The sequence below is a fragment of the Leuciscus leuciscus genome (assembly GCF_965113295.1).
Source record: "Leuciscus leuciscus genome assembly, chromosome: 22".
Classification (NCBI taxonomy): domain Eukaryota; kingdom Metazoa; phylum Chordata; class Actinopteri; order Cypriniformes; family Leuciscidae; genus Leuciscus; species Leuciscus leuciscus.
Window position 1 is genome coordinate 16,892,669 of NC_138746.1, and position 27,553 is coordinate 16,920,221.

The window sequence follows — 27,553 nt, forward strand, 5'->3', positions numbered from 1 at the left end:
GCATTATTGATCCTTATACATCAGCTCACTCTTATTCGTGACAATTATATTTAAATATTGCAATTATTATTGTTATTAAAATGTAATTTATGTAAAGGCATTCTAATACAGAACAAAATCCATTAACAAAGAAGCAGCAGTGTCATATCCTCCTGACCCAGGAATAGACTTTTGTCTACTGTAGTGGACATTATATTTGAGTGAATTTCTCTGACACCATACATGTCACATGTCACATTTCACAACCTGTGTGTCCTGTAAAGAGCACATTCAGGGCCTTTCAGAGGTTTCACCATGAAAACAACTCCTTGGTCTTTAACTGACATTAATTTAATGATCATATGTAGCACTCATATGGAAATATGATAATATATTGTAATTATAATTTAAATCTGACTACTTTTCAAATTGTATTTCATAAACCAACATCTCAGGAAAACGTTATGGGGTTTCAAATCAATAAATGACTTTCTGGGGCATTGATTTCATACATGTCCACTGTAGATGACATCAGGACTTAAATCATGTTTATCAGGCATTTTGGGAGACAAGTGAATATGGAAATAAATTATACATCAATATTCCTATGAAATATTAGATATTATCATTAAAATGTTGCTAATTATTACTCCAATTATTACACTTCTTTTTCATTAAATGTTGCGTTAAATGTAAAAACACATTGTGCAAATACATTGCATTGAATGGGAATATTCATTTATGGCTATTTTTGCATAAAGTAAAATGGTGAACCAATTGATTCCGTTATATCTTTCATAACATAGTTGAGAATCATCTTTATACTGAAACCCCAAAATTTATTGGTGATAAAAAAAAATAAAAATCCCATTGTTTTTGCCTATACATCTTATTTCATGTCATTTTATTTACTTACAACTGAGTCCTGGTGTCCACTACAGAGGACATAGCATAACATATGAATAAAATATCATTTTTCAAAAATGTTTTTTTACCATTTGTTTCTTATGCTCTAAACAATGTGATAAAAAAAGAAAGAAAAAAGACACGAAAAAAAAAAAACTAAACTAAATAAAAAAATAATAATCTGGGTCTCAGGAGGATATGAGAAAAGGTTTATTAACCATTTGTTCAACAGCATACAGTATCTGAGTTTGACCAGACTGTTAAGTATATTTAGACTGTTTAGTATCTCTACCTTTAGTATCTGTTACACAGAATATCTAACCATTATCAAGATTAACATAATTGGTTAGCTCCTCTAACTGTTAATTTGAGATTCAGTCTCCATATAAGGTGAAGGTGAAGCTGAAAGCTGAGGGTGACTGAAAAAATAAATGTTTTAATTTAATTTCCATTATTCTAAACCGAAACTGACATACAAATTCTAAACATGATCAGACTGGTCCATTAACAGTGTTCTGTTCTTTAGTTCTTCGCATAGTAGAACCACTTGTCAACTGAAAAAGAAAATGAAACAATTTATATATGATGGCATATCTTAAAATAAAAACTGTTATTCATTTGTAAACTCAAATTAAATGGATACACAACAATAAAAAAATAAAATAAAATAAAATAAATAATATAGAACCAAAATGACAGATTTTAAGAGATCTGATTTGTCACAAAAAAAAATCAAACCTGAGCTTGGAACTTCACAGGCATCTCCACACGGGCATGACTGATAATAGAAAGAAAAATTTGTTTCAGTTACCACATTATTGTTTGACAAGGCGCCACTATAAAAGTAATACATCTGTATATACAATTTATTAAATAGTGAATAAAGTCCTGTGAATTCAAATAAAAAATAGTTCATACTCCATTAACAACTGCTTTGGCTTCATCTGCCGAACAGCAGAATGGACTGTCTCCATCTGAGACACATGTGTTCTTGCTGCACAGTGAAAGAGAAAAAAGCAATGATTTGAGGTGAAAAGAATACAAGGCACAGAAAAATTATCTTTATTTTTATATTAAATTTATTTATTTCAGTTGTAAACCATGTCTACATCTTAATATGTTATCTGTATTGATTGTGAATGAAAGCGCAAACAGTCAGAGCTGAAATAAAATACTATGCAAATGAGCAAACAAATGCAGACTGCTGAAGAAAGATTCCCATACCAGTTTAGCTCTCCAGCATTGGTTTGTTGTGAGATAAGTGCCTTCCAGAAGCCATGGGTGGTTTTGATTGTGTCAATGGCAAAGTCCTGGAATAAATGTAGCATATTTTTAGTGCTGTAAAGGCTTATGACCAATCACAAATGAAAGCTTGTGCACAGCAGTTTTTCTGAGCAACAGACCTTGTCTTTGAACTCTCCGTTGAATGCAAACTTGTTTTCAGGTTTCCCATCAGGTACCTTGTACCTCCTGAACCAGTCAACTGTGGCCTCAAGGTAACCTGGCTTGAGTCTCCTCACATCATTAATGCCTATATTTCACATCAGATGAATGAAAACAATCACATGTCTGCCTCTCTCTTCTGAGTCAACAGGAAAGCAACAAGTGTTATTTACTGTTCAAGTCCTTTGCTTCAGGGTCATCAACGTTGATTGCAATGACTTTCCAGTCAGTTTCACCTTCATCAATCATTGCTAAGACACCCAGGACTTTCACTTTGATAACATCGCCACGATTGCACACCTGCGGATCAAGAATTGTGGAGTTTGTTCATCTAATCCAACTTTAACTGAACGACAACTTGCTTCATTATAAATATGGCTTAATTTCATTCAATACTTCAAATGACAAACACCAATATCAATACCTTGCTACCAATTTCACAGACATCGATCGGGTCATTGTCACCACAACACCCTGTGTCATTGTCTTTGTGCCCGGGGTCTTCCCAAGTCTGTCAACAAAATATTTAAAGAAAGTTGTTGTAAAATCTACCAATAAAAAGTGTTTCATGGTTTCCACAAATGTATTATGGCTTCCACAAAAATATTAAGCAGCACAACTGTTTTTAACATTGATAATAATATTAAGAAATGTTTCTTGAGCACCAAATCAGTATATTAGAATGATTTCTGAAGGATCATGGGACCCTGAAGACAGGAGTAATTATGCTGAAAATTCAGCTTCACCATCACAGGAATAAATTACACTTTAAAATATAAAAATTAAAAGGTCTGTTTTATTCTATTTAATGTATGATCAGTGCTGATTTAAAAGGCTTACTTGAGGGATTGCTCCATAATTCCAAATATACCCTTTGTGTGGAAAAACATTGGCAACATAGCGCAAATTGCCCTTCTTCACATCTTGCTTTATGGGGTTCAGAGGGTCTTTTGTAGCAATCTGAAAAGTAAAGCATAATTTTGACTTGCACAATATTCATACTGCAGACACCAACTGGTTGATGATTTTGTCTGAATGTAATACACCTCAAATGTAGGTTACCACTTAGTCCTTGTAAATGTATTGTATCCATTAATGTTTTAGGTGTGTAAATATATGGCCTTACAAAATATAAGGCCTGTTGCAAAGTCCTCTATTCTATTGTTTTATTGTGTTATATTGCAAGTGGTGTAGTTTTGTACTGTTACTGTTGCTCATACCTCCATTTTTGCATTTGTCCATCTTGGTACTTCAACAACAACGTGGAAAATGTTCTACAGAGTAAATAAAAATGATTTATTAAGAAAAAAGCAGCATGTAAGTAAAAATTCATATTAACAGTCATATTTCTAAAAAGAATACAAAAAATGAAAAGCCATGAGAATGACTAATCATAAAGTTTGACACACAAAAGATATCAGAACAGTCCAAAGTATTGAACAATTTAAAATGACACTGTTGACAGGGTAAAGATCACTCCTCTCACAGACTAAGTCCCTTCACCCGATAAAGAGCTGATATACACTGCGCTGTGCTGGATTGTGAAATGACCATACACTGCCAAAGGGCTCCCCCAAGAGAGGCGGGTATCAACACTGTGACCCTGACAAGAGAAACTAGGAACATTAAAATTCTGTACCTGAGCTTCATCTGCACACATGGGTATGTCATGGAATGGTGAAATATACTTTCCATCTGAGTTCTCTGTTAAAAAAAGAAAGTTATATACGTTACATAATACTTCTATACAAATAAATATTTCAAAAGCAGCTGTGTGCTTCAATTACTTGTACATCTGATCACTTAAAACCTTGCAGAGCAACAGTTATCCATATTTAGGCACAAATAAAATGTATGCTTTATACTTATTCACACACAATGTCCATCATGAATAACATGTAATGAGTTGAAATCTTTAAGGCCTTCACTCTTAAAGAGAAAGTTTACCCTTCCCCAAATCTGCATCGTTTACTTGAGTAGAATATCCAAACCGCTATTTTCCATTCACACAAAAGTGACCACAGCTGTCAAGCAAGAATTTCATGGCAATATTTTTAGTAATTATAAAGGTACACAGAAATAGACTCATTTTTAACAGATTATAGGCACTGTTATGCAGTACCTTTTGGGTACTGTAACCATTAAAAATGAATATGCCTGCGTGATAATTTAGGAAAATATTTCTACAAAAGTGTATACCAGACTTTCATAAATATGTTCTGGTCAAGCCCAGGTATTCAAACTTTATTAAAAACAAACTTTATTATTACAAACTTTATTTTTTAAGCTAGACAAGTCAGAACATCAAAGAACTGAAAACATAGGCTAGAATTTATCACACCACTATTCATGTTAATCGTATAATGAAAGCAAGAAGCTCAGATATTCTGAACTGGGTGTTCTACAGAAGAAGCAAAGTCATATGGGGTTGACTTTGAAACTTAAATTAGTATGTTCAATGTGTTAATGATGTTAATGGTTTTCCCCAGTGTGCATATAATCTGTCAATCATGTTACACACCCAATTTTGAGGAGACTCATTCAGTATATCTGGTTAATAAACTTCATATTTTATTTATCTGAGGTAATTTTAAAAAGAGCAGACAAAATAAAAGGGACCACAAATTATATTCTATGATAATATGATGCAATGAGCGACCCTGTATTTGCCCATCCTTCATTTACACATTTTAAATGGACGCAAGTTAAAAAAAAAGTTGGCGATGTTTCTCTGTTTGGTAATAATAGCCTACTACATTGTCGTCCATTTGGTACTTTCAGTTTTTAATATATAACCGGTACAACATGTTTAGTTAGTTTGAACTAAGAATAACTTGAAACAAACCCACAAATAATTAGCCATTAAAATAAAGTTTCTGGGCTGAATATCAATTTAATATCGTAAATTCATCAAATTTACTGTCAAGTTTAGGTCATAAATGACGCGAGGAAAAGCGACACGTGTGGGACTTGCGGCCCAACCCCTTTCATCTTAATTCAATGAACCTCCCAGACCGTACAAACTCATCATCAATCCCTCAAAAACAGAATTCATACTTACTAAAATAGAGCCTATAGCTCAAAGTGTTAGGGTTTCCTCTTTCTTCAACGGAGAAACTCATATTGTGAGCTATTGTGTATTGATTCCGGTAGGCTGTGTGTTACCATAGACAGTAGCAGCTCAAGCTTAGGGAAACCGCGCATGCGCACTTGCGCAGAGGCTGAATTGCGCATAAGAGCGAAGTCTTTGTACATCTGATTTGTGAATCGGTAATGATGGTCGGTGAAAAAAAAAAAAGACCTTGTAAACAAATTTAAAATATACACATTTTAAAGCAGTAAAAGGGCTGTTTTGTTGCTCTGGTTCACAGCCTGGTCAAGGTGATGTTCACCTGGTTTAGCTGGTCAGCAAAGTGATTTCCCAATCTGACTGATTTTTTTATATATTTTTATATTTTGCCGTTGGGGTTCATGCGATGTAATTCTCCCTTGACGTCATATCCTCCCAGCGCTCTTCGCTTCCTGCCTGGCGGAGGGAGGGGACGGTGCTGACGGCTGGGAGGACGAGCTGAACGTGAAGAAAGCCTTGGGAAAGCGATAAGAAACGAGGGGAAAGGGCCCGAGGTTTATACCTTGCATCGGGAAAACGTATCGCTCGACTCTGATTAGCACCCGAAGCAAAGTGCAATGTCGTCCAGTCGTCAGTTTAGTGAGAGCAGGACCATCCCGACCAGGACGGTGCTGATCAACGACTCAACGCAGCTACCTCACGACTATTGCACCACTCCTGGAGGCACTTTATTCTCCACCACCCCTGGAGGTAATAACCCGCCTGAGACGTGTGCTTTATGTCCCGGCTGATATCTGCAGCCGTTTGCTTGTTGTTTACATGGAGACAGTCTGATGTTAGAGGGTGGCCTGTTTTGGCCAGGAAGCAGTAACCACATAAAAGGCTGTGACTCAAAACGTTCTGTTCTGCCTGCTGCTTAGATAGCAATTTTGGGGCTTGTAGGAAAGTTTAGTTATTTTGCATGTAGACAGTCTGTGAATGCTCAAAATGTTAAGACTTTTAAATCGGCGATGGCCAAAGATGTTGCCTAGGAAGGCAACTGACTAGGCTTTTGAGACACAGACATGTAGTTCAAAACAAAAACAGCGCCGCCTGTGATCGCTCTGATCAACCTGATTGGTCCGCAGTGACTGATGGACCGAAAAGGACAGAACAAAGAAATGCATTCCACTAAATTCATACAGAGAGCGCTACACATAGCAGTATACATCCTACCAAGTGTGATCTTGATTGCTTTTGATGAAAAAAATATTGTTTTGCATCTGATTGGCATTGAGTTAATTATGCTCAAAGGACTATATTCTTATTTTTTGTGCCATTCATACTAAATTAGTAATATTAATCATCTTTTTGATATCAAATGCACGACAATGTGTCATATTATTGTCTATCTCACCCTTTTTCAGGGATATGAACATAATTTATTCACCTTCATGTTTTCATTCCTATATGACTTTTTTTTACTTCTGAGTAACACATAAGGAAAGATGTCATATTTCTTTAGGATTGTTGTGCTAGGCTGGTAGTTATGCAATAAAACTTGATTATAACGGTATGTTTGTTGTGACAATGCAGGAACCCGAATAATCTATGATCGTAAGTTCCTATTAGACCGGCGCAACTCGCCCATCGCCCAGACCCCACCAGCACACCTGCCGGTTATCCCAGGAGTGACGGGCAAGAACATCCTCAATGAACTCAAGAGGAATGAAGCTAACAACATCAACAACCATGATGCCAAACCAGCGCAAGGTTTGTCTTTAAAACCGACCGAACTGGAACTGTTTTCACTGGAACCACCCTGCTTTGTGCTCGCTCATCTAATATACACAAACAATAATGTATCTGGTTGGAGGTTTAGACTATAACTCACACCCTTCTCTTTTACTTTACTAGTGGTCATGCATGATGCACATGAGTTTTTTCTTTTGTGTTGCAGCTGAAGATGCTCAGTTTGAGATGGACATCTAAAGAAGAGGAACCAACGTGAAGAACGATTAATTACCTGGTACCTGTGTGCCAGTGGCTTGGCTTGTAGAAACCAATGTTGTGAGCCCTCACCTTTAGCTCTCTCTAGCTGCTGGGTGCTGCATAATCATGGGGATAAATGACTTAAGTTTGCCCAGTGGAGCCCTGAAAGTTAACCTGTTAGCCTGATGAGCTCTTTTTGTTTAGGTTTCAGGGCTGCCATCAGCTGTGCTTGCTTAAGTCACAGAGCAAAGGAAAAATTCTTTATTGTAAGTGCCCGGATATATTACCAATTTACTGTAATAGACCCATAAACAAATCAGCCATCAGAGATTCACTGCTGATAGTTCAGAGTACACTGTTCCAGTTGATACCCTTAATGCAGTCTACTTTGTTCACATGTAAACTGATTTGCAGTCAAGTCAGGAAATGCAGTTATATCTGCATGTTCATGTCCTACCAAATGTAATATATATTTTTTTTCCATCCAAAAAAAGTTACTGGTTACAGTTACCATTTTAATTTTAAAGGGACAGCAGGATTATCATCATAATTTTGATTAAAAAAATGTTAAAACATTTAACTTTTTTTCAGCTCAAAACTATAGTTTTATAGATTTGTACAAAAACATTGAAACCACAGTCCTTAATCACTCATTTAATTTTTTACATGATTATGATCCCAAACAAATGTATACAGATTTTCGAATCTTATTTAGAACTACCCCAAAACGAGCATGAGTAAATTCTTCACATTTCCTTAAGGTAAATAACATCTGATCACAATTTTGAAAGACCAAACTGTTACTTTATTTCAGAGAGACTGTTTCCGTTTAGATTTGTCCTGCTAACAGTATGGTTTGTATTTACCTTTGCATGGCGAGATATGTGTAGCGTCAACATCAGCTCTGTTGTAACATCCTCTGGTAAAAGGTAGACAATACCCAGTACTGTTGGACTGGATGAAGGGTTTAATATACTTTATGAAATGACGACAAAAAGAGAGCTGGTCTCAGGAAGCACCTGCTTTATGTACCTAACAAGTACACATCATCTTATGGCTCCTTTAATGGGAGAAATCGCACGGTGAATATTTAACATTAATATCAGCTGTGACATCTGCTGTCACTTTCCGATTACTACAAACCTTGATAATCAAATCAAAGGTAGGAAAGCACTGAAGTGTTGTTTTGGTCATTTTACTATTGTCTGTCTCACAGCCACACAATGTGAACGATTCTTCAAAAGATGGATAGTTTTGTAGTGACCAGACATTCATATTTTGATTCAGATCAAACATCTTGAAAACTTGAATTGAATCTTTCCAATGCTCTTCTATGCATGTTCTTTTGGTCTGCTTCTTGGTCTTTAGTTCACATGTCACATCATTTAATCTAAGGTTTTTTTGAGGGGTGGGGGGGTGGGGACAAGAAGGTTTGATTAATATTGAAAGAGAATTTAAGCAAAAGCAAAGCATTAAGCAAAGAGATTATCCAAACAAAGTGACTTAAAGAGGATAAGACTTATTCTCCTGACTTTAATTGTCTCTTTCTGTGCTCCAGTCATTCTCTGAAGCACAATGTTTTTTTCTCTCTCTCTCTCACAGTGATCTTTTGTGCTTAGCCTCTGTATCCATGCCTTACTTTACTAAGCTGAGCAACTGTGTCAAATACAGTTCTCTTTCATACCTTAAAACAGGATCAGTTCCTTCGTTTAATTTCTTTCCAACTTTCAAGTTGAAGATACGATCAAGATATTGCTATGTTTTACTAGAAAACATTTATATTTTTGGAAACATGTTTGTTACCATTTACTTTCTTACAGAGAAGGGAATATTTGCACATACAGCAGTGTAATGTTTGTAATAGTAACGGATTGGTTAAAAAAAGAAATGTAGTTTAGGTTCCACTTTGATCAGTCGCAGTTAAACTTTCTATCATGTATTCAATACTGGTGAAATCCTTGACAATTCAATGCAGTTTTTACGGTTTAAATCATAGAGTTTTGTAAAAGTCACATTCAAGTAATGATTTACAGTAAAGAAAACGTATATTATACTGTCTTTCTGTAATATATTTGAGTTGTCAAATCACAGCTTGTTTCAACTCTGCAATATGGAATTTAAGATTTTTTTTTATTTTTTTTTTTAAGATCATTGCTTAATTTTCCCAGCTCTCAGAAACTATCAGGAATGCATTTAGCTCTGTATAAGGGGATTTTGGATGGAAGTGTTTAATCTAATGTGGCGGAAATTTTCTTTCTGTATTTTCTTTCTTTGAGACCCTGTTCGGTTGAATTTTAATGAAATGCCAATGCCAGTGGACACTGTTACAGCAAAATCAATAAAAGTTCCTTGATATCAACTGTCTTGTCTTCTCTCCCAAATGCGTGAATGTAATTTTAACTTTCTATTGGGTTTGAAATAGTAGGTTTGCCACTAGATGGAGTACTGGGGTAAGTGGACTGCAAAATCGAGAAAAGAAAGAAAAAAGATTCTGGTCCTCTCCAAGTTAGTCGAGAGTGGGAATGTTTTCTAAGTATAATAACCACAGTAATTGTCATTATCACCATATCTTCATGGCTTTTTACGAATAGCTTTGTAAGTGCTAAACTGTTTACACTAAAGGGAGTTTTCAACGTTTTTTCTTGTCTCTAGCTAGAAGCCCTTACATGAATGCCTCATGTGAAGAGAGCTTGGTTGCTTGGAAACTCGTGGCAACACAATGTGTCCACTCGACACCAGCAGTTTAAGCAGAGGCTGTTTTCAATGCAATGAAAGACATTAGTGTCAGGGAAATAAGAACTTGGCTAGATGCTTTTCCTGCAAACTTTGTGGACTTCTTAATTTACATACTGAATACATAGGCAACACTGTTTACAAAAAAAACAAACAAATTTGGCTAATCCTGAATTTTGTTGAAATTGTACTGATTATGTTTATCAGTGTAAGCTTATACTATGTCCCCCAAACCTCAGGCTTTTCTGCATTTCAGGCATGTGTGCAGCACCGTTGCTGGGAGATGGAGCTGTGCTGACTGGTGAAAAGATGAGAATCCACCCACCATCCTCCTCTCCCATATCATTTATTGCCAGTGAAAGAGGCGGCTGAAGGAGGTGGCCATTCTTTCCTCCCCCTGAGTTATTCATCCGCACTGCTGTAATATGTTGAGACTCGCTCTGCTGGAATCACACCTTTGACTGCGTGTATTTGGACCTGTGAGGGGCATTAATTGACAGGACTCAAGATGAGTGTGAAATGGACTTGGTCTTCATTTAGGCTAATTGTCTCTGTCAAATACTGACAGGTGTCTGAGAAAACGGGTAGCCAGGTGAGGAAACTTTTTATGATATTTTTACTTTCCCTATTACCTTGTCTTGGCTTCTGGACAGTAGCTCTTTTAAGTGTATAATTATGTCTTTTTGTGTCGAATAAACTCTCAGAACATTGTTAAACAAAAATATCTAGTGAGTGGGACATTGTTTTTACAGTTGAATAAACATTTTAGACACTATATTGGTATATATACTATATACTTATTCCGAAACGAACAACGACAATAATTGCAAACGAAGCCACAGAAGAAGAATATTGGCGTGCCTGAATGAATCAGTGTTTTGAACGAATCGGTTGAGTGAATGATTCCATGAATGACTCACCTTGTCACTTCTCGCCATCTACTGGCGTATCGATGTAACATGCAGAAAAAGTGAACAAATAAAATACCTAATTATTCTTTATTTCCAAATTTTCTATAGTTTCTTTTATTTAGGGCTGAAAATAAACAAATGAAGACATCATATTTACAGTTGCCGCAAAAAAACAAAAAAGCTTAAATCTATCAGTAGGCCTAAACAAACTAATCTTTCGCTGTAGTGGCAATACTTTGTAAAGGTAGTGAATTAAAAAATATACGATAAGTTAACACTTAGTTAGCCTAATTAAATGAAAGATTGTTATTGTTATTATTGAAGGTTACTAAGCATTGGTTCAGAGAATATATTGTTTTTTATATTACCGGGTCCCTTGACTTGCCTGGATTATAAAACATTTTATTGTTACAGTGTCTAATTATTACACAACCTCTTAAAGGGCGAGTTCACCCAAAAATGAAAATTCTGTCATCATTTACTTATCCACAAGTGGTTCCAAAACTGTATGAAGTTCTTTCTTATGCCAAACTCAAAAGAAGATATTTTAAAGAATTCTGGTATTTGGTAACCAGACAGTCAACGGGGCCCATCAACTGTTTGGTTACTGGCATTCTTCAAAACATATTCGTTTGTGTAAAGCTGAAGAAATAAATTCATACAGTTTTGGAACAACTTGAGTTGAGGGTGAGTAAATGATAACAATTTTCATTTTTGGGTGAACTGTCCCTTTAATGTTTGCACCTGCATTGTTTCAGTATTTTCAAATTCAGAACGTGATGTGGATTGAAAGCTTAAATGAACAAATGTTGTCGTTTTCAAGCTCCTCATTTCTCAGCGTGAAAGGAGGATGTGCCAATCACTAGTCACTCCCACTCACTGAATATCTGCACTGATCTGTGCAGCCTTGTACAAATTCATCCCGGGGCCTTTCCCATCCATATTTAGAGATTTTTTTTGTTCTTGTTGTTTTTTGTTCTGTGACCGTGATACTCGGGCACAACTGGAATTTAAATCAAGCCCTGCTCTTGGTGCCAGCGACTCAGTATCCCAAACATTCAATAGACCAGCCAGTTATATAAACATTAAGTAGGAATGTCCTAATGACATTCACAGAACTATCATAAATTTCCCAGTGAAATCTCTCTGGCACAAACTTGATCTTATGAAGGAGTAGGGGGGGAAAACAGGATTTGTTTAATTAACTGCATTATTGCTGAAATCCATGGAGGAGATTCGTTTTGCTTCATGACTGACATCAAACACGTTCAATTGATTTCATTAGATGCAAAGGCATCAGACATGTTTGATCTGGCACTCTGTTCTCACTTTTGGCTTTCTGTAATGTCTCCGTCATGGCCTTTGAATGGGCTGTCCCTGTGAATGTCTGGAGCCGCCCACACTGTCGTCTGGTTGCCAGATGTACTGTATTTCTCTGTGGCCCCCAAAAGGGTTGGAACTGTTATCCTGTCACTGTGAGAAGAGAACCAGAGAGGCACTGAGCGAGAACGAGAAGAAAAGACACTAGCAAAACTTAAATGGTGGTTTGTTTTGAAACAAAAGTTGATGCTGATATTCTGATAGCAGCAGGAAACTGAGTTTGTTTTGTGGGATTTACACTTAAAGAGAGACCTGAACCCTTGCTGAAAAATAAGATGCAAAAACCAAAGGATGTGAACACACGCGGCACAGCTGTGAGACCGTAAGCCATTCCTTTAACAATCAAATAACATGACAGAGATGCTGTGCACATGCAATTTAATAGTCTGACTTACTTTTAGGTGTGTGGAATATATTCAAAGAGATTATAAAGCTTCAATAATGTGTTTTATTAGGGTTTTTTTTTTTTTGTGGACATTGGATCGTTATGGTCTCACTGCACAAAGTGCATCTGGCCCTTTAAAATGTGCCAATGTTAGACATTACCCCATGTAAAATGACTAACATGTCTGCCTGTTTATTTTATATTAGTCACAGTATAAATCCTCATTCCAGCTCTGTGCAGATTATGGGTACGAGCGCCAGTGCAACTTCCCAGGCTGCTCCGCTTGCACCTACACACCAGGCTGATCACCAAGGGAACAGCATGGCCGAGCACAGGCGCTCACTACAGTCGGTGAACATTCGCAACAGCAAGGCTAAGTCCATCATCACAAACAAGGTGGCCCCTGTTGTCATCACGTAAGTGACAAGTGCAATGTGATGCTTTTTAAAACTGTCCGTAAGTGCCCACTTATGCACAAAATGTCACGCCTGTGTGTTACTCTTTGAGTGAAAACAGTTGTGGATGTCCTCAACAACTTCACCTTGAATTAAAGGATAAGACCAACATGTATTATCAGTTGTATGCCATTTCAAAAACGTTGAGTTTTGTCTCTATACAGAAATAACTGCAGGGAAGAGTTTCAGATTCATGACAAGATCCAATCTTCCAACTACTCGATGGGAAGGATATCTGACCTTCTGCCTGAGCACTACCTAGTGTTGGTATGTTTGTCTTTTTGAGATTTAAACTAAATATTTAGTGCTTATTGTTTGAAAAGCCTCAAGCCACAATGCTGTAATGACCAGGAGATGTAGATCAGTGCATGGAAATTCCTTGTCGTTTACGATGAAATATGTTTTATGACTTGCTTTTATGTTTTCCAGGGGGAGTTTTTTATGATACAGGATGTATACAATAGAGCTGATGTCTTAAATACTACAAAAAGCCACGGGGCCCCCAATTTCCGCAAGGTCAAGGGAAACTACCCCCTTTTTGGAATGGGCCAACCTAGCCTGAATGGTTTCAAACAGGTCCTCCAGAGACTCCAGATTGACGGCTGTGAGGTCAGTGAGTGGTCCTTTGAGTAGGATGTAAGCAGAGGTGGACAAAGTACACAACTTCCTTACTTGAGTGAAAGTACAGATACTACTGGTCAAATATTACTCCGTTACAAGTAAAAGTTGTAAAGACTGATTTTTACTTAAGTAAAAGTACAGAAGTAGCCTACTCGTTTCTAAAAGTACTGAAGTATCAAAAGTAAAAAGTAAATGTCAATGCATTGTTTTATTATTGTTGCATTGTTGTATGTAATACTTACAGTACTTTATGCCTCTGAGTCTATGCCTGCCTACCTACCCTCATATCAATATCAAATTTATTTCTAGAACACAGTTCCAGTAGTGGGATTGAATAAGTGCACTCAATAACGTCCACAATGGTTTCGGACACCCAAATGGCTGTTCCCTCAAAAAGTGCCCTATTTAAAGTTTTTTGTCTTTTAGTATGAATATGTTAGCCTTACTGTTATCTATAAGCTAGAGTGCTCCAAAACAATGACAAAATTCGCATTTAAAAGACATCAGCCGGGTTCTGACGACAACCCGACTTTCATTTCCAACCAAAATGCAACCCCTGCAACCAAAATCATCCCCTGACTGACGTCAGGCTACTACTTTCTACTCAAGGACCTTGACAGAAATGTAGTGGAGTAAAAAGTACGATATTTGTCTTTCAAATGTAGTGAAGTTAAAGTAAAAAGTTTCCAGAAAAAATAATACTCAAGTAAAGTACAGATACTCAAAAAGCGTACTTAAGTACAGTACTCAAGTAAATGTACTTTGTTACTGTCCACCTCTGGATGTAAGGCAATGAGGCACGGATACAGTACACTTTAGGGTCCCAAAGTGTTTTTTGCTGTAAGAACCATTATATTTGTTAGCTATTAAGTAGCATAAACCTACATCAAATGTCTGTATTCCCCTATAAAATGGTGATTTTGTTCTGTCCCGACTCCCAAACTTGACTACCATATGTTCAGCAAATAGGCCTTCAAATAACGATCTCAGATGAAATGCTGTTTATCTCGCAAAATATGTGAACAGGAGGTGATTTTCATCTGCGTGAGGGAGGAGCCAGTGGTGTTCTTCCGCTCAGATGGAGACTTTATTCCGTACACTCCCAGAAGAAGAGATAACCTCCATGAGAACCTGCATGACCTGGACAGAGAGCTCAGTGCAGAGCAAATAGAGCTCTCCATCCGAAAAGAGGTCAGTTATAGAGCAGAACTAGTTGTGTGAGGAGGATTGATTGCCATCCTTTTATGGTGAAATGTATCATAGTGTCTGTTCCATGTCAGTTTTTAATTCTCTGATATTTTCTCCAGTTGTGTGACTTTGCCAAGCTGAGTGAAAACATGTTCTATGTCTATAATGACATCGAGCATTTTAAAGATGAACCTCAGCATGTTCAGATTATGTCAGAGGAGGACATTCATGTCACTGAGGAGGTCTACAAAAGACCCCTTTTCAGTCAACTGTTACACAGGTATTTCCTCATATTTTATTACATAATAAATGTGTTTAAACTTTTAAAGGTTTGGCTCGTTAAGATTTTAAATGTTTTTTTAAAGACGTCTCTGATGCTCACCCAGGCTTTGTTTATTTGATCAAAAAACGTAATTTTGTGAAATATTATTTTAATATATTTCAAATGTAATTTATACCTGTGATGGTAAAGCTGAATTTTCAGCAGACATTATTACGGTCTTTAGTGTCTCATTAAGAAACTTCTTATTATTAAATTATTACTATTTTGAATACAGTTGTGCTGTTGTGCTTTTGTGAAAATCATGATACATTTGATTTCAGGATTCACTGATGAATAGAAAGTTCAGAAGAACAACATTTATTTGAAATAAATTATCTTATTGACTGCAAACCTTTGAAAAATACTGTACACAAAAGGCATTTGAAAAGTATCAAAAATAAACGATGATGGCATGAGAAAAACTTTCCATGACACTTTTAATAAGATATTCATATAAAAAAGAAATAAAATAAATCTGTTGTAAATTAAATAAAAACTTGGCAAAATGTATGCCGATATATGAATAAAAATGTATCTTACCTTTTAGATTTTTTTAATTCTATATATTGTTTGATTATACATTTTTATGAATTTAGATATTACAGATTACCGCTTCCCATGGAAGGAGCACCGCTGGAGGAGACATTTGATTCCTTTGTTAATATACTCAGGGTAAGACCTCTATGAATATTATATATCCTTTTTCTCCCTCTTCTTTCTAAGTTTAAAATAACATGTGAGCTCTGGATTATTTATATCTGATGATTTGTGTCACTGAACCAATAATTCATCCCAAGAACCCAGCACTAGCCAGCAAACTTTATTTATATTTCACTGTCACCCATCATCAATCTTTGAAAACCATATAAACGCTGACAAAAGTTATAAATGTTAACTTAACACCATGAAAAATGTCTTCAGGTATCCGCTCATGATCAGGAAATGGCAAGATTTTTCCATCTTTTCCATCTTCATTTTATGTTCCTTTTATCAGAGTTGGACTGACACAGCCAAGAATGAATATGTATTCTCTTTTGAGGTTACAGAAATGTATACAGAATTGTAATTTATTTGCCCGGTTTCACAGACAAGGCCTAAGCCTAGTCCCAGACTAAATTGCATGTTTGAGCTGTTTTAACTGAAAGCAGCTTGCACTGACATATCTTAAACCATGACAGATCCATTGTTTTGTCTCAAGAAGAACTCCAGTAAGGTTTTTTTCTAAGGCACATTTAGAAAAGCTTAATTCAACTAAGGCCTAATTCTGGCTTAATCTTAGCCCTGTCTGTGAAATATAAAACTATGTCATAGTATACAATATATGTATCACAAATACAATATATGTCACCCCAGACCACAAAACCAGTCACAAGCCGCACGGGTTTATTTGTGGCAATAGCCAACAATACATTGTACGGGTCAAAATGATCGATTTTTCTTTTATGCCAAAAAACATTAGGATATTAAGTAAAGATCATGATCCATGAAGTTATTTTTTTAATTTCCTACCGTAAATATATAAAACATTTATTTTTGTGAGTGAATGCAGCACAATCGCGAACATAAATGGACAACTTAAAAGGCGATTTTCTCAATGTTTCGATTTTTTTGCACCCCCAGATTCCAGATTTTCAAATAGTTGTATCTCGGCCAAATATTGACCTAATATTGACCTATTGCCCTATCCTAACAAACCATACATCAATGGAAAGCTTATTTATTCAGCTTTCATATGCTGTATAAATCTCAATTTGAGAAAATTTACCCATCTGACTGGTTTTGTGGTCCAGGGTCACATATTATGTATTTGTGGTATGAATGACATAGTTTTATGTTATTCACTTTGTATTTTAGTTTGGCCAATGTTCTTCACCCACCTTTGTGTCCACCAGGAGACCCCAAACCTCTCTGTGATGCGGGACAGCTCCAGACCTCTGCCTGCACTGCTCTTCAGCTGCCAGGTGGGGGTGGGACGCACCAATCTTGGCTTAATTCTGGGAGCCTTAGTCTTACATCACCTGCAGGGGGCATCAAAGAGCCCCAGGTACCTATAGTAAACTGTTAGTGCCGTTTCATTTACTGTTTACCAAAGAAGAGCATTACTTATGAACTAATAACACTTTTCTGTAATTAAATTGTTTTAAGGTAATTTCTCTGTTTTAGTTCTACTTAGTCTACATTTCTTTTACAGGCAGGAAGTACAGAAGAGTGAACACAAATTGGATTTCCAAGTGATTCAGTTGCTAATCAGTCGCCTACCTAAAGGTCAACAACTCCTTGATGAGGTTAGAGCGTATTAATGATGTTTGTATAACTCATGGTTCATGAAGTGGTCCAATTGCTTTCAAGGGTGTATTCATTTGCAAAAGTAATAGAAGTAAACAGAAACCAAGCCTTTTTCTTACAAAACATACCACTTTAGGATTTAATGAATGGTTTTATGTAAATCATATTAAGTGCTTTTTTATGTATACACCATAGGTTGATGATGCTATTGCTATGTGTTCAGAGATGCATAACATAAAAGATGCTGTGTATGAAAACAAACTAAAGCTGGAAGGCATTGGAAAAAACTTCCAGTTTCAAGTGAGTCTCAACTAAAACATGAATGTGTTTGTTTTGTTTAACTGCTATTAAACTTGCTTTAATGTAAAAATGAAAGTGTTAAATGAAGGTCACATATTTGTGTCATTCACACTTTTTTGTTTTCAGGGAAGCAGCACAAAAGGCTATTTTCTGCAAAGAACACTGCAGAGTCTCGAGCGCTATGTGTACCTAATAGTGTTCAATGCGTATCTTCATGATCAGGTATTGCTAACTAAATTCGACATATCATATTTAAAAGCAGTAATGTCTGCCAGAATATGCCATAATTTGAATAATCTCTGCAATATCAGCTGTCTTTGCCATCTCTGTAGTATCCACAGGCGTTTCCCCAGAGCTTCAGTCAGTGGATGTGTATGAACGCTTGGATCTACAGACTTCTGGCCAGCATGGACAGCTCAGAACTCTCAGCACCAGCAAACCTTATAACCAATGGGATTCGAGTTCTGGTAAGGGCTCAACCGCAAACACAATGAACAATTTTTGATTCCCAGAACATTAGTTTATGGTTATAGAAAGCCTAAACCTTAAAAAATAAAGTTCCTAGAATGTTAGGAAGTGGTTTCCCTAAAACATAACCGAACGGGAACCATACACTAATGTTAGGGGAATGTTCTGTGTCTGTGGTGATGACATAGATTCAATATTATAACAGATAAAAGGTTCATAGTTATACTAGAATATGTTAACTTGCATAATGTTATAGTTTTTTCTTGCTTGAGTTGATCTGATATGTCAGTCTTTCTAAAAGCCTAGACTGAATCTCATTATCATGAGATTTTCTAGCCCGGCTCTTATCAGATGCGAACTGTGACCTCCTTCTCCTGTAGCACAGCAGATTCTCCTAAAACATAGGAACATAATAACTTTTTTTAAAGGTGTCCAGTGAGTTTTTAGCAACGGATCTGCTCAGTACAGCCAAGGAGATGAAAGTGGCCAATTTCAGACGTGTTTCAAAAATGGCCGTGTATGGAATGGGCCAGCCAAACTCTGAGGTAAATCCTTTCTGAAGCTCATTTCAGCTGCTCAGTCTTCTAAATGGCATCTGTCTGTACAAATAATCAAAGCTTGTTTGTGCCCAATTCAGGCTCTTGCTGTTGTGATGTCCTACCTCACAGACCAGAGGCGAGGGCACTCCACAATTCTCTGGCTGAATCTGCAGGAGGAGCTTGCGCTGGAGGCAAATGGACTAATGTTCACCCCACGAGAGCCAGACTGTCTGGAACAGCCTATTCCCGTCTGTGTTCAACATCCGCGGCAGCTCCAGGTGCGTTTCTGCTCAGGTAGTAGTAGTAGTAGTAGTAGTATGTATTATTAAATGGAATTAAAGAGGATAGTCTTTATTTCTGTGGCTTTATATGACTGGACTGGACAAGGTTGTTGTAGGTAATACAACACAGTACATACAATGTGCAGTATACAGGGGCTAAACCTGCTAAAGCTTGCAACAACAAATCATGTGTGTTTAAAATGTATAGTGGTGGGGATTCTGATTCATCCAAGTGACTTGAATCGGTTCACCAAAAAGATTTGTAACATGTTACGCCCATAGATATACACTACTGTTCAAAAGATTTGATCATTTGATCATTTATTTGATCAAAAATACAATAAAAACAGTCATTTTGTTGTGAAGTATTATTACTATTTAAATAATTATTTTCTGTTTGAATATATTTTAAAATGAAATGTATTCCTGTTATGGCAAAGCTGTATTTTCAGCATCATTACTCCAGTCTTCAGTGTCACATGATCCTTCAGAAATCATTCTAATATGCTGCTTTGGTGCTCAAGCAACATTTATTATGATCAATGTTGAAAACAGTTATGCTGCTTAATTAGTTTTTCATATTTGTTTATTGAATAAAAAGTTGAAAGAAACATCATTTGAAATAGAAATCATTATGAATTTCTTTACTGTCACTTTTGATCTACTTAATTCATACTTGCTTAATAAAAGTATTTAATTCTTTCAAAATAAAGTCTTACTGACCACAACATTTTAAATCTAAATCAAAAGTGATGACACCCAAAAGGATACTTGTTGCTACCTACTGGTGTAAGCATTTACATGAGTAGGTGAGTCACTCAATCAATTAAAAAAAGTGTTATTATCCCTTATTAACATTGAATACTTTCGTGTGCAAAATGATTGGGGTTTCATTTGAGAAGATACTCCCCATTAAAAATTAGGCAAGTACGTAGTGTAAGTACACATTGTGGCTCATTGACAGTCTTATTTTAGGTAATTTTTTATTACACAAGTAATGAAATATTTGGTCCACATACTGTCTTGTTAAATATTTTTCTTTGTTACATGTACAATAGCTTTGTCTGAAATGTGATATGAGCGTTTTTTTTCATTTTCACCTACAAGATTTGTTGCTGTGATCTAAGAACCTGAGAAGTTTTAGCAATGGTAAATGGCCGTCTCTACAGGAAATGGAGCTGGTACTGAAGCAGGATGTCCTGAGGTGTGAGAAGTGGCTGGAGGTGATTACAGAGCAGGATAAACAGATGAGGATGTTTAGGAGTTGTCACACCATAGAGGAGCTCTTCGTCCATCAGAAGAGCATTCATCCAGGTCTCAGCTACCACCGGATTCCCCTGTCTGACTGCTGTGCACCTAAAGAAGAGGTAAGACAGTACACAATAAAGCAAGGTATAGATCTGACACTTTAGTTGAAATGCTGTTGCTCTTTCTCAGGATTTTGACCAGTTGTTGGAGGCCATGAAATGTAGTCTGGCTGAAGACCCTACCTGCGCTTTCATCTTCAACTGTCATGATGGGAAAGACCGAACTACTGCAGCTATGGTCATTGCCACTCTCACCCTGTGGCACATTAATGTAAGTCATTTTCTGCTATCGGTTGTGGAGAGAGAAAGCGAGAGTTCAAGTATTCACCTCCAGGGTATTCACCTCACCTCACATCACCTCCACTGATTAGATGAATGAAAAATGTCTGAATTGAGCTCAAATCAGTTTCATAAACCTCACCCTGTTTCCTGCAGGGCTTTCCTGAGTGTGAAGAAGATGAGATTGTAAGTGTTCCAGACGCCAAGTACACCAAAGGAGAGTTTGAGGTACAATTTCAGGTCATGTATCTTTAAACAGCTGCCACTGCCAACCTTAAAACAAACATTTTGTAATATTTGAACATTTTAAATGAATAATTAATAATGTTAAACCCACCTGTGATCTGTAAATGCAAATTGAATGATATGATACAGTAGATATATATTTATATGATGAAGTTTGACCCACGTGTATGTGTTCAGGTGGTGATGCAGGTGGTAAGGGTGTTACCTGATGGCCATTGTGTGAAGAGAGAAGTGGATGCTGCTCTAGATGTTGTTAGTGAGACAATGACACCAATGCATTTCCATTTACGGGAAATCATCATATCCACTTACAGACAGGTAAAATGATTAATATTTATATATCTTATACTATACCTTATATATATATTTACTGTATATAAATTAATATTATATTTATATATCATATTTTTATTGTATCTACTATGTGGTTCGTGGGACTATTTTTTATGTGTTTGCTTACATAATCTTCAACATGAAAAGTCGACTGTAAAAAAGGTAGTTAAGTGAATAATAGATGTCGTGTTGAATAATAGATTGCTTCCATAGCTCGTGTCTTTGTGGCTAACATATAGTAGCCTTGAGAAGTTCATAGAGGTACAATTTTCTCATTTTTACTGATGCACTCAAAGAGCCAAAGAGATTATTAATGCCCATTGCAGTGCCTCTGAAAGTATACATTAGGCGAAAGCACACTGAATGTGTTTAATTTGAGGCTGAATTTCTCAAAGGCCTTGAAAACAGTGACGTAAATAAGCAGAGAGCTTTCAAAAAGACTGCTTTGAAAAACCCTGCAGATATGGCCTGATGTACTGATGCAACTCATTAGGATCACCTACATAAAATGACAGTTATGTAACAATTGTACATTGCATGAACCGCATTTCTGCAAGGCCTGTTCTAGAGATTTTATGTACAGTCTAGTTTAGAGGCACCGCTGCCTTATTCTAAATGATATGCATCATCTGAAATTCTTGATTAATTCTGTGAAATTGTGTGAATTGCTTGTCAATTTGCACCTGTTTTTGTCCTCTTGATATACAGTCAATTCCAAAAATCTGAAGACCTCATGCTGAAAGTCTGTGCTTTTTTTTTTACTTTAACCTGTGGATTTATATTCATGTACATTTTTAATTAATCAGTAATCATTTATTTGTAATGAAACGGAATTTTTTTTTTTTTACTAGTGGTCTCAGACTTTTGGAACCCATTGTAGAATATTAAAGTCAAAAGAAAAGGGTGAAGTGAAAACTATACCAACTGTGAAAGATACTTGGCTTTAAACATATTCCAACTGGTCTCAGACATGGCCTGGCAGGTAGCGCACTTCCGATAACAGGTCAAAAGTGACTTGATTTAAATTACGAAGTCAAACGATGTCCCTTGATGCTCATGCAGGTGACGCAAATCCCCAATCCTGTTCTCTCCTCTTCTCCTGTCCTTTCCTGTCATCTCCCTTACTTTCTCTGCTGATAAAACATGGAAAAGGTGAAAAAAGTTTATAAATTCTCTGCTAGGTGAATCATTTACATGTAACATTATCCGACCTTATTCAACCTTATTTTTTGTAAATTATCTAATTTGAAAACAGTAGAGGCTGTTATAATCTATTTTAAATGAGTCTAGTGGAAATGTCTACATGAGATTATATTCAATAGATTACTAAGGAACTAATTTTCTAGAGCAGAAGTTGTTGAATATGGATATCACTCAATCCAGCAATATGCACTTCATTTTAAACACTGGTGTGATCACTTGTTTAGGCCCTGTTTGTGTAGATCTCAGACGCTGTTTTATAACACCCACAAAACAAATTTACTAAAGTGAACAGATATTGAAGATTATAACTGAACTGATAATCTTCATTGATAAACTATGTCATGCCATAAGGATTTTGTCACAAATAAGAGGGCAACTAGAGGAATAAAAATAGATATTTCTCCCTCCTCAGATTAAGATGGCTAAATCGGAGGCTGATGCTCATTGGTTGCGGTTAAGGAGCCTACAGTACCTCGAGCGCTACATTTATCTCATCCTGTTTAACTGCTACCTCCATCTGGAGAAGAAAGACTCCTGGAGGCGATCGTTCAGCCAGTGGATGTACCAGGTGAAGCCAGACTCGCTTGCTTTCTTTCTTCACAGACCTAGCAACTTGCTGGTTTCTAGACGGCAGTTTGACAAACCCTGCTCTAACAGATATAGTTGAGCTTGAGTTACACAAGAGGTTATCATCACCTTATTTGCCCTCTGAACAATCTTTCCTCAGATTTACACAGAAAAAATCTAAATTGTTATTAAGGTAGATTCAGCTGGTGCAGCACTATATGTGTTTTCTTATTTGTGAAGTAAATTAAGCATTCTGTCAAGGCCTCAGAAGTGTTTTACCATCATCCTGCCATCCTTTAAGAACAAGTGAACAGCTACGAGACTTATGAAAATTACTTGTGTAAAGCTTGCTCGTTCTGTGCAATGGAAAGGTTCAATGGATCGTTCAATCGATCCCAATGAAGAACCTATAGCATAATTTATTACTCCATTTAATGTTTAAGTGTTTGAAATGCATTCATGAGTTTTGCTGGTTTGCAGGTGGCAGCTAGAGCTGGCATCTATACCATCCTCAACCATCTGGGCTTTTCTGAGTTTGAGAACCCTGACGACTCTCCGATGACCAGGCTCCGTTTCCGCTGGCTCCCACACAGTGTCCAGTCTATTCCCATGCGAGGGGAACTTATTTAGAAATGCACAGTGTGTCGAACTGACTCACATTTCATAAATGTTTTTTGATAACAATTTCTGTCAGACTCATTAAATCAAGAAGGGATTTAATGCATGCTGTTATCTTACATTTTTGACCATCTTTGGCTTTGCGGGGTTATGTTTTGCCCTTAAAAAACACAAGACAACAAACACAGAAGACTGATAGCTTAAAATAAACAACACATGAATATGAATAAAATGTATAATGCTGACCTTTAAAAGGTACATTTGCACACCGCATTATATAAAACATTTAAGTGATTTGCATTAAAGTATGTGGTTATTAAATTACCCTTTTTATATATATTTATAGAACAATTAGCTTCATTATATCATTACATAAAAGTGGTGTTTTTGTCCATCAGAGCCCATTAAGGATCATTTCATAATGTCATTCAGTTAAATGAGCTAATATGGAAGAAAAGAGCACATGCAGCTTTTTTTTCTTTTTTTAATAGCCTGAAGTTTTAGACTGAACAAACTGATGTCATTTATTTCCTCCTTCTGCTGCCCCTCGACCATATATCAGTCTAAAAAAATTTTTTTTACTATTACAATTTGTTTAAAATTAGGCCAATACACTTTCTGAGTTTCGACAGGTTTTATTTTGCAATAATGGCCAACTGACCATTACCTGGATGACGCTATTGACCAATCAAAGTCAAGTATACCATGTATTAATAATACTAATAATACTTCACCTAATCGATGTCAGCTGAGTCGGACGACTTCTCGTTCTCTATGAACACTATCACTTGGGAATAAGGTCTCTTGTGTTCCACTAACCTGCTGGCAAAGCAACTTTTTTTTTTGTGATTACTTCAGCTTGTTACTCAGGTCATTATATTTAGACAGCCATCTAGCCTCGAACTTCCACTAAACAGTTAGATAAGTGTTAGCCTCAAAAGCATACACATGTCAAGCCTGCAAGAAAAATAAATGTTAGTTATGATTCATTTAAAAATTCTTCTTTCACAAAAGGAAGGTACAGGGAGAAACAACTCCTGTAGTCTTTAAGGTACAGAACGCGTCTTGTTTCTTTTCCCTTATTTCCAAGCTCATATTGCTGATGTCTGTGTGCAAAGGACTGTGAACAAGTCGAAATGAACCCTGCTTGGCTCTCAGGAACAGTGAAGACTGAAAAGCCATGTGCTTTTGAGAAACTGTATCTCATACATATTGTAATTTACCATCTGCAGTGTCCTCCCAGCATTCTCTTGTTATTTTTGTGTCTCATGTCATGATTATAAACAACCCTGTAGCATGTGTCAGGAGACCAGTGCTTCACTGTTGGGGACTGAAAACTTTGTCTGTTTCATTCTTTGATTATTTTATTTCCTCAGGACTCAGCTTCCTTCAATCCTCAAGATATTTTTAGAATTTTTTGCTGATATTCCAAATTCCATCTAAGCTAAATCATACATCAGCCCCATGCATTTTTTTATTTGGTTGTGAGGTAGTGACAGCTGTTGTGAAATATATCCTGTCTATGTGATAAAAAACTGCCAACATCACTGTTCCAAATCTACAAGAACCTTGCCACTCATACGTCAGTGTGATTGTGGCTGAAAATCATTACACAGATAAAAACAAACTGATTTTTTATTGACAGGTCTTGTCATTATAGTCATCAAACTACTGTCAACAAGATGCTGTTGTTGTTCCAGGGCATCATAGTTGTTAGTTTTCCCAATGTTTCGTCATGACACAATCTAGAGTAGCTGTTCATATATTCCAGTGACCTGTCCTGTACTTTCAGTTCACATATAATAATAGAGAATATTGACAGTCGAAATGCTCAGCTCTGAATTCAGAGTTAATTCATTGCATGAGGAAACAACTGGAGCCGAGGTTGCATTTGGGTTTAATAGACTGTATAATGAGGACAGGGCTGCCAGGAGCATTGAACAGAATGATGCTAAAGGATTCTTTTTTTTTTTCGTTCTTTTTTTTTTTTACTACCACTGCCATACCAGCAAGATGATGGAGAGGTAATGATTTAATCTTATGCATTTGAATAATAATGTTTGGAAATAATAGAGCATCTCATAAAAGAAAAACGCTTTTCACTGAAATGGCTTAAATATTGCTCAAGGCGAAATTGTTAGTTGCTTTATTTTAATTAAATTGTTAAAAAATGAATAGTGTTTTTTAAATGTTGTCGAGTAAAATGCAAATATTTCATACAGTCAAGTCATTTTTGTAATTTGATATTTTAAGTAAAACCATTTATTTATTCATTTCTATCACTGTAGTCATTAGTCACTGAATCCTTAATAATTAATTAACTGAAGATATATTTGGGTTTGATTGTTTGTATAATGTGGACATTGCACATTAATCATATTTATATACAGAAAAACAAGTTACCTATATTCTCAATTACACAAATAGATGCAATGAACAGACTGATTTAAGAAATGTAAATGTGTCAATATTTTATATGTATTATGTATATATAAATATACAAGAAATAATGTGTGATCAGTCGCAGTCTGTTGATAATGTTTTGTTTTGCCTGGGAAATGCCTATTGTGTTTAGATTGAAACTAATGAGGGAGAATTTCATCAAATTAATGGTTTCTTCAAGTGTTCACTCTGTTGTAGTCAGCTAATTGAAAACTGTGGTTTGATTTTAAGATGCTGATTATACTCGCACAGTAATGATCCTCATCCGTGTTCGACAATGAGAAGCACTTTGATCCTAAATTTATTCTAACCCCTAGAAGGCTCTTCATAATATTATAGCACTATTAATACAAGTACAAATACTGTATGCTGCAACCTCTAATAATTAAAGGAATCTGGGAAATGAATGCATAAACAGAACTGCTCTGTGGCAATTTACAACTGAGAGAGGCTTTCAGTCATAATGCAATGTTGTGCTCTGATGTCAAGTGGTAATTGACAATTAATGTGACAAAAGATAATATGTATAAATATCGGTTATTTGAACATCAGGACATCTGAAATGTTATGATTAAGAATGTATGTATAATTTCATTATCAGTTATTGTCCAAGTTTCATCATGCAATTCTGAGAAAAATATGGAAATATAGCGTTACAAAGTTTGGGGTTGGTCAGTTTTTTTTAAATGCATTGCATTTATTTGATCAAATATATGTAATACAGTAAAAACAGTAATATTGTGTATTATTTTTACAATTTAAATGGTAGTTTTCTATTTTAATATATTTAATAAAATACTATTTATTCCCATGTTGGTTTTCAGTAGTCATTATAATTCTATTCAGTGTCACATGATCCTTCAGAAATCATTCTGATATGCTAATGTGGTGCACAAGAAACATTTATTATTATCAATGTTGAAAACAGTTGTTCTGCTTAATATCTTCTGAAATACATTTTTTATTCAGGATTTATTTGATTAATAGAAAAAAAAATCTTACTGACCCCGATCTTTTGAACAGAATAGCTATGCCATATTTTAATCTGAATGCAATTTTTTTCTGTTATTGATCATGTGTCATGTCTCTCATAAAAGCAACAGTGTGTATTGTGGTTGATGTCAACAACATGCAGCACAGCTGCCACTGAGTTCAGCAGTAATCTTTTCATTTTGTTTTTGAATGGAGTACACCTAAATAAATGGCTTTCCACACTTTTGAAGTGCACCTCCAAGGATACAACCTATTTTCTTGAAAGCTCTAAGAGTAATAATACAAAGAGCCACTATTGATGCACTAATGACGAGCAAGCTGCTCCTG

At 36.1% G+C, this 27,553-nt stretch overlaps 3 protein-coding genes across 4 annotated transcripts; 2 read left to right on the forward strand and 1 right to left on the reverse strand.

Moving 5' to 3' along the window:
- Positions 1 to 1,073: 1,073 nt before the first annotated feature.
- ppa1b (inorganic pyrophosphatase 1b) lies at positions 1,074 to 5,548 on the reverse strand. The gene is made up of 11 exons (XM_082153159.1): positions 5,390 to 5,548; positions 3,968 to 4,032; positions 3,549 to 3,602; positions 3,169 to 3,288; positions 2,753 to 2,839; positions 2,502 to 2,628; positions 2,289 to 2,416; positions 2,110 to 2,195; positions 1,804 to 1,879; positions 1,624 to 1,663; positions 1,074 to 1,439 (listed from the first exon to the last, which is right to left on the reverse strand). The coding sequence occupies exons 1-11, from the start codon at positions 5,448 to 5,450 to the stop codon at positions 1,408 to 1,410; spliced, it is 876 nt and encodes a 291-aa protein (XP_082009285.1). The 5' UTR covers positions 5,451 to 5,548; the 3' UTR covers positions 1,074 to 1,407.
- Positions 5,549 to 5,840: 292 nt separating this feature from the next.
- eif4ebp2 (eukaryotic translation initiation factor 4E binding protein 2) lies at positions 5,841 to 9,728 on the forward strand. Its single transcript, XM_082153162.1, has 3 exons — positions 5,841 to 6,148; positions 6,974 to 7,150; positions 7,338 to 9,728. The coding sequence occupies exons 1-3, from the start codon at positions 6,016 to 6,018 to the stop codon at positions 7,367 to 7,369; spliced, it is 342 nt and encodes a 113-aa protein (XP_082009288.1). The 5' UTR covers positions 5,841 to 6,015; the 3' UTR covers positions 7,370 to 9,728.
- A 143-nt stretch (positions 9,729 to 9,871) lies between these two features.
- Positions 9,872 to 26,197, forward strand: pald1b (phosphatase domain containing paladin 1b). Of its 2 annotated transcripts, none has more exons than XM_082153154.1 (20): positions 9,872 to 10,694; positions 13,009 to 13,194; positions 13,398 to 13,500; positions 13,663 to 13,842; positions 14,881 to 15,045; positions 15,162 to 15,322; positions 15,961 to 16,036; positions 17,257 to 17,408; positions 17,556 to 17,649; positions 17,846 to 17,950; positions 18,077 to 18,172; positions 18,283 to 18,417; positions 18,847 to 18,963; positions 19,056 to 19,235; positions 20,408 to 20,605; positions 20,676 to 20,816; positions 20,981 to 21,052; positions 21,248 to 21,388; positions 23,019 to 23,174; positions 23,654 to 26,197. In XM_082153154.1, exons 2-20 carry the CDS (start codon positions 13,022 to 13,024, stop codon positions 23,801 to 23,803), a joined length of 2,595 nt encoding a protein of 864 aa, XP_082009280.1. In that variant the 5' UTR covers positions 9,872 to 10,694; positions 13,009 to 13,021; the 3' UTR covers positions 23,804 to 26,197. The 2 variants fall into 2 exon arrangements, with proteins under 2 accessions (XP_082009280.1, XP_082009279.1); XM_082153153.1 differs by lacking the exon at positions 9,872 to 10,694 and adding an exon at positions 10,704 to 12,715.
- Positions 26,198 to 27,553: the final 1,356 nt, after the last annotated feature.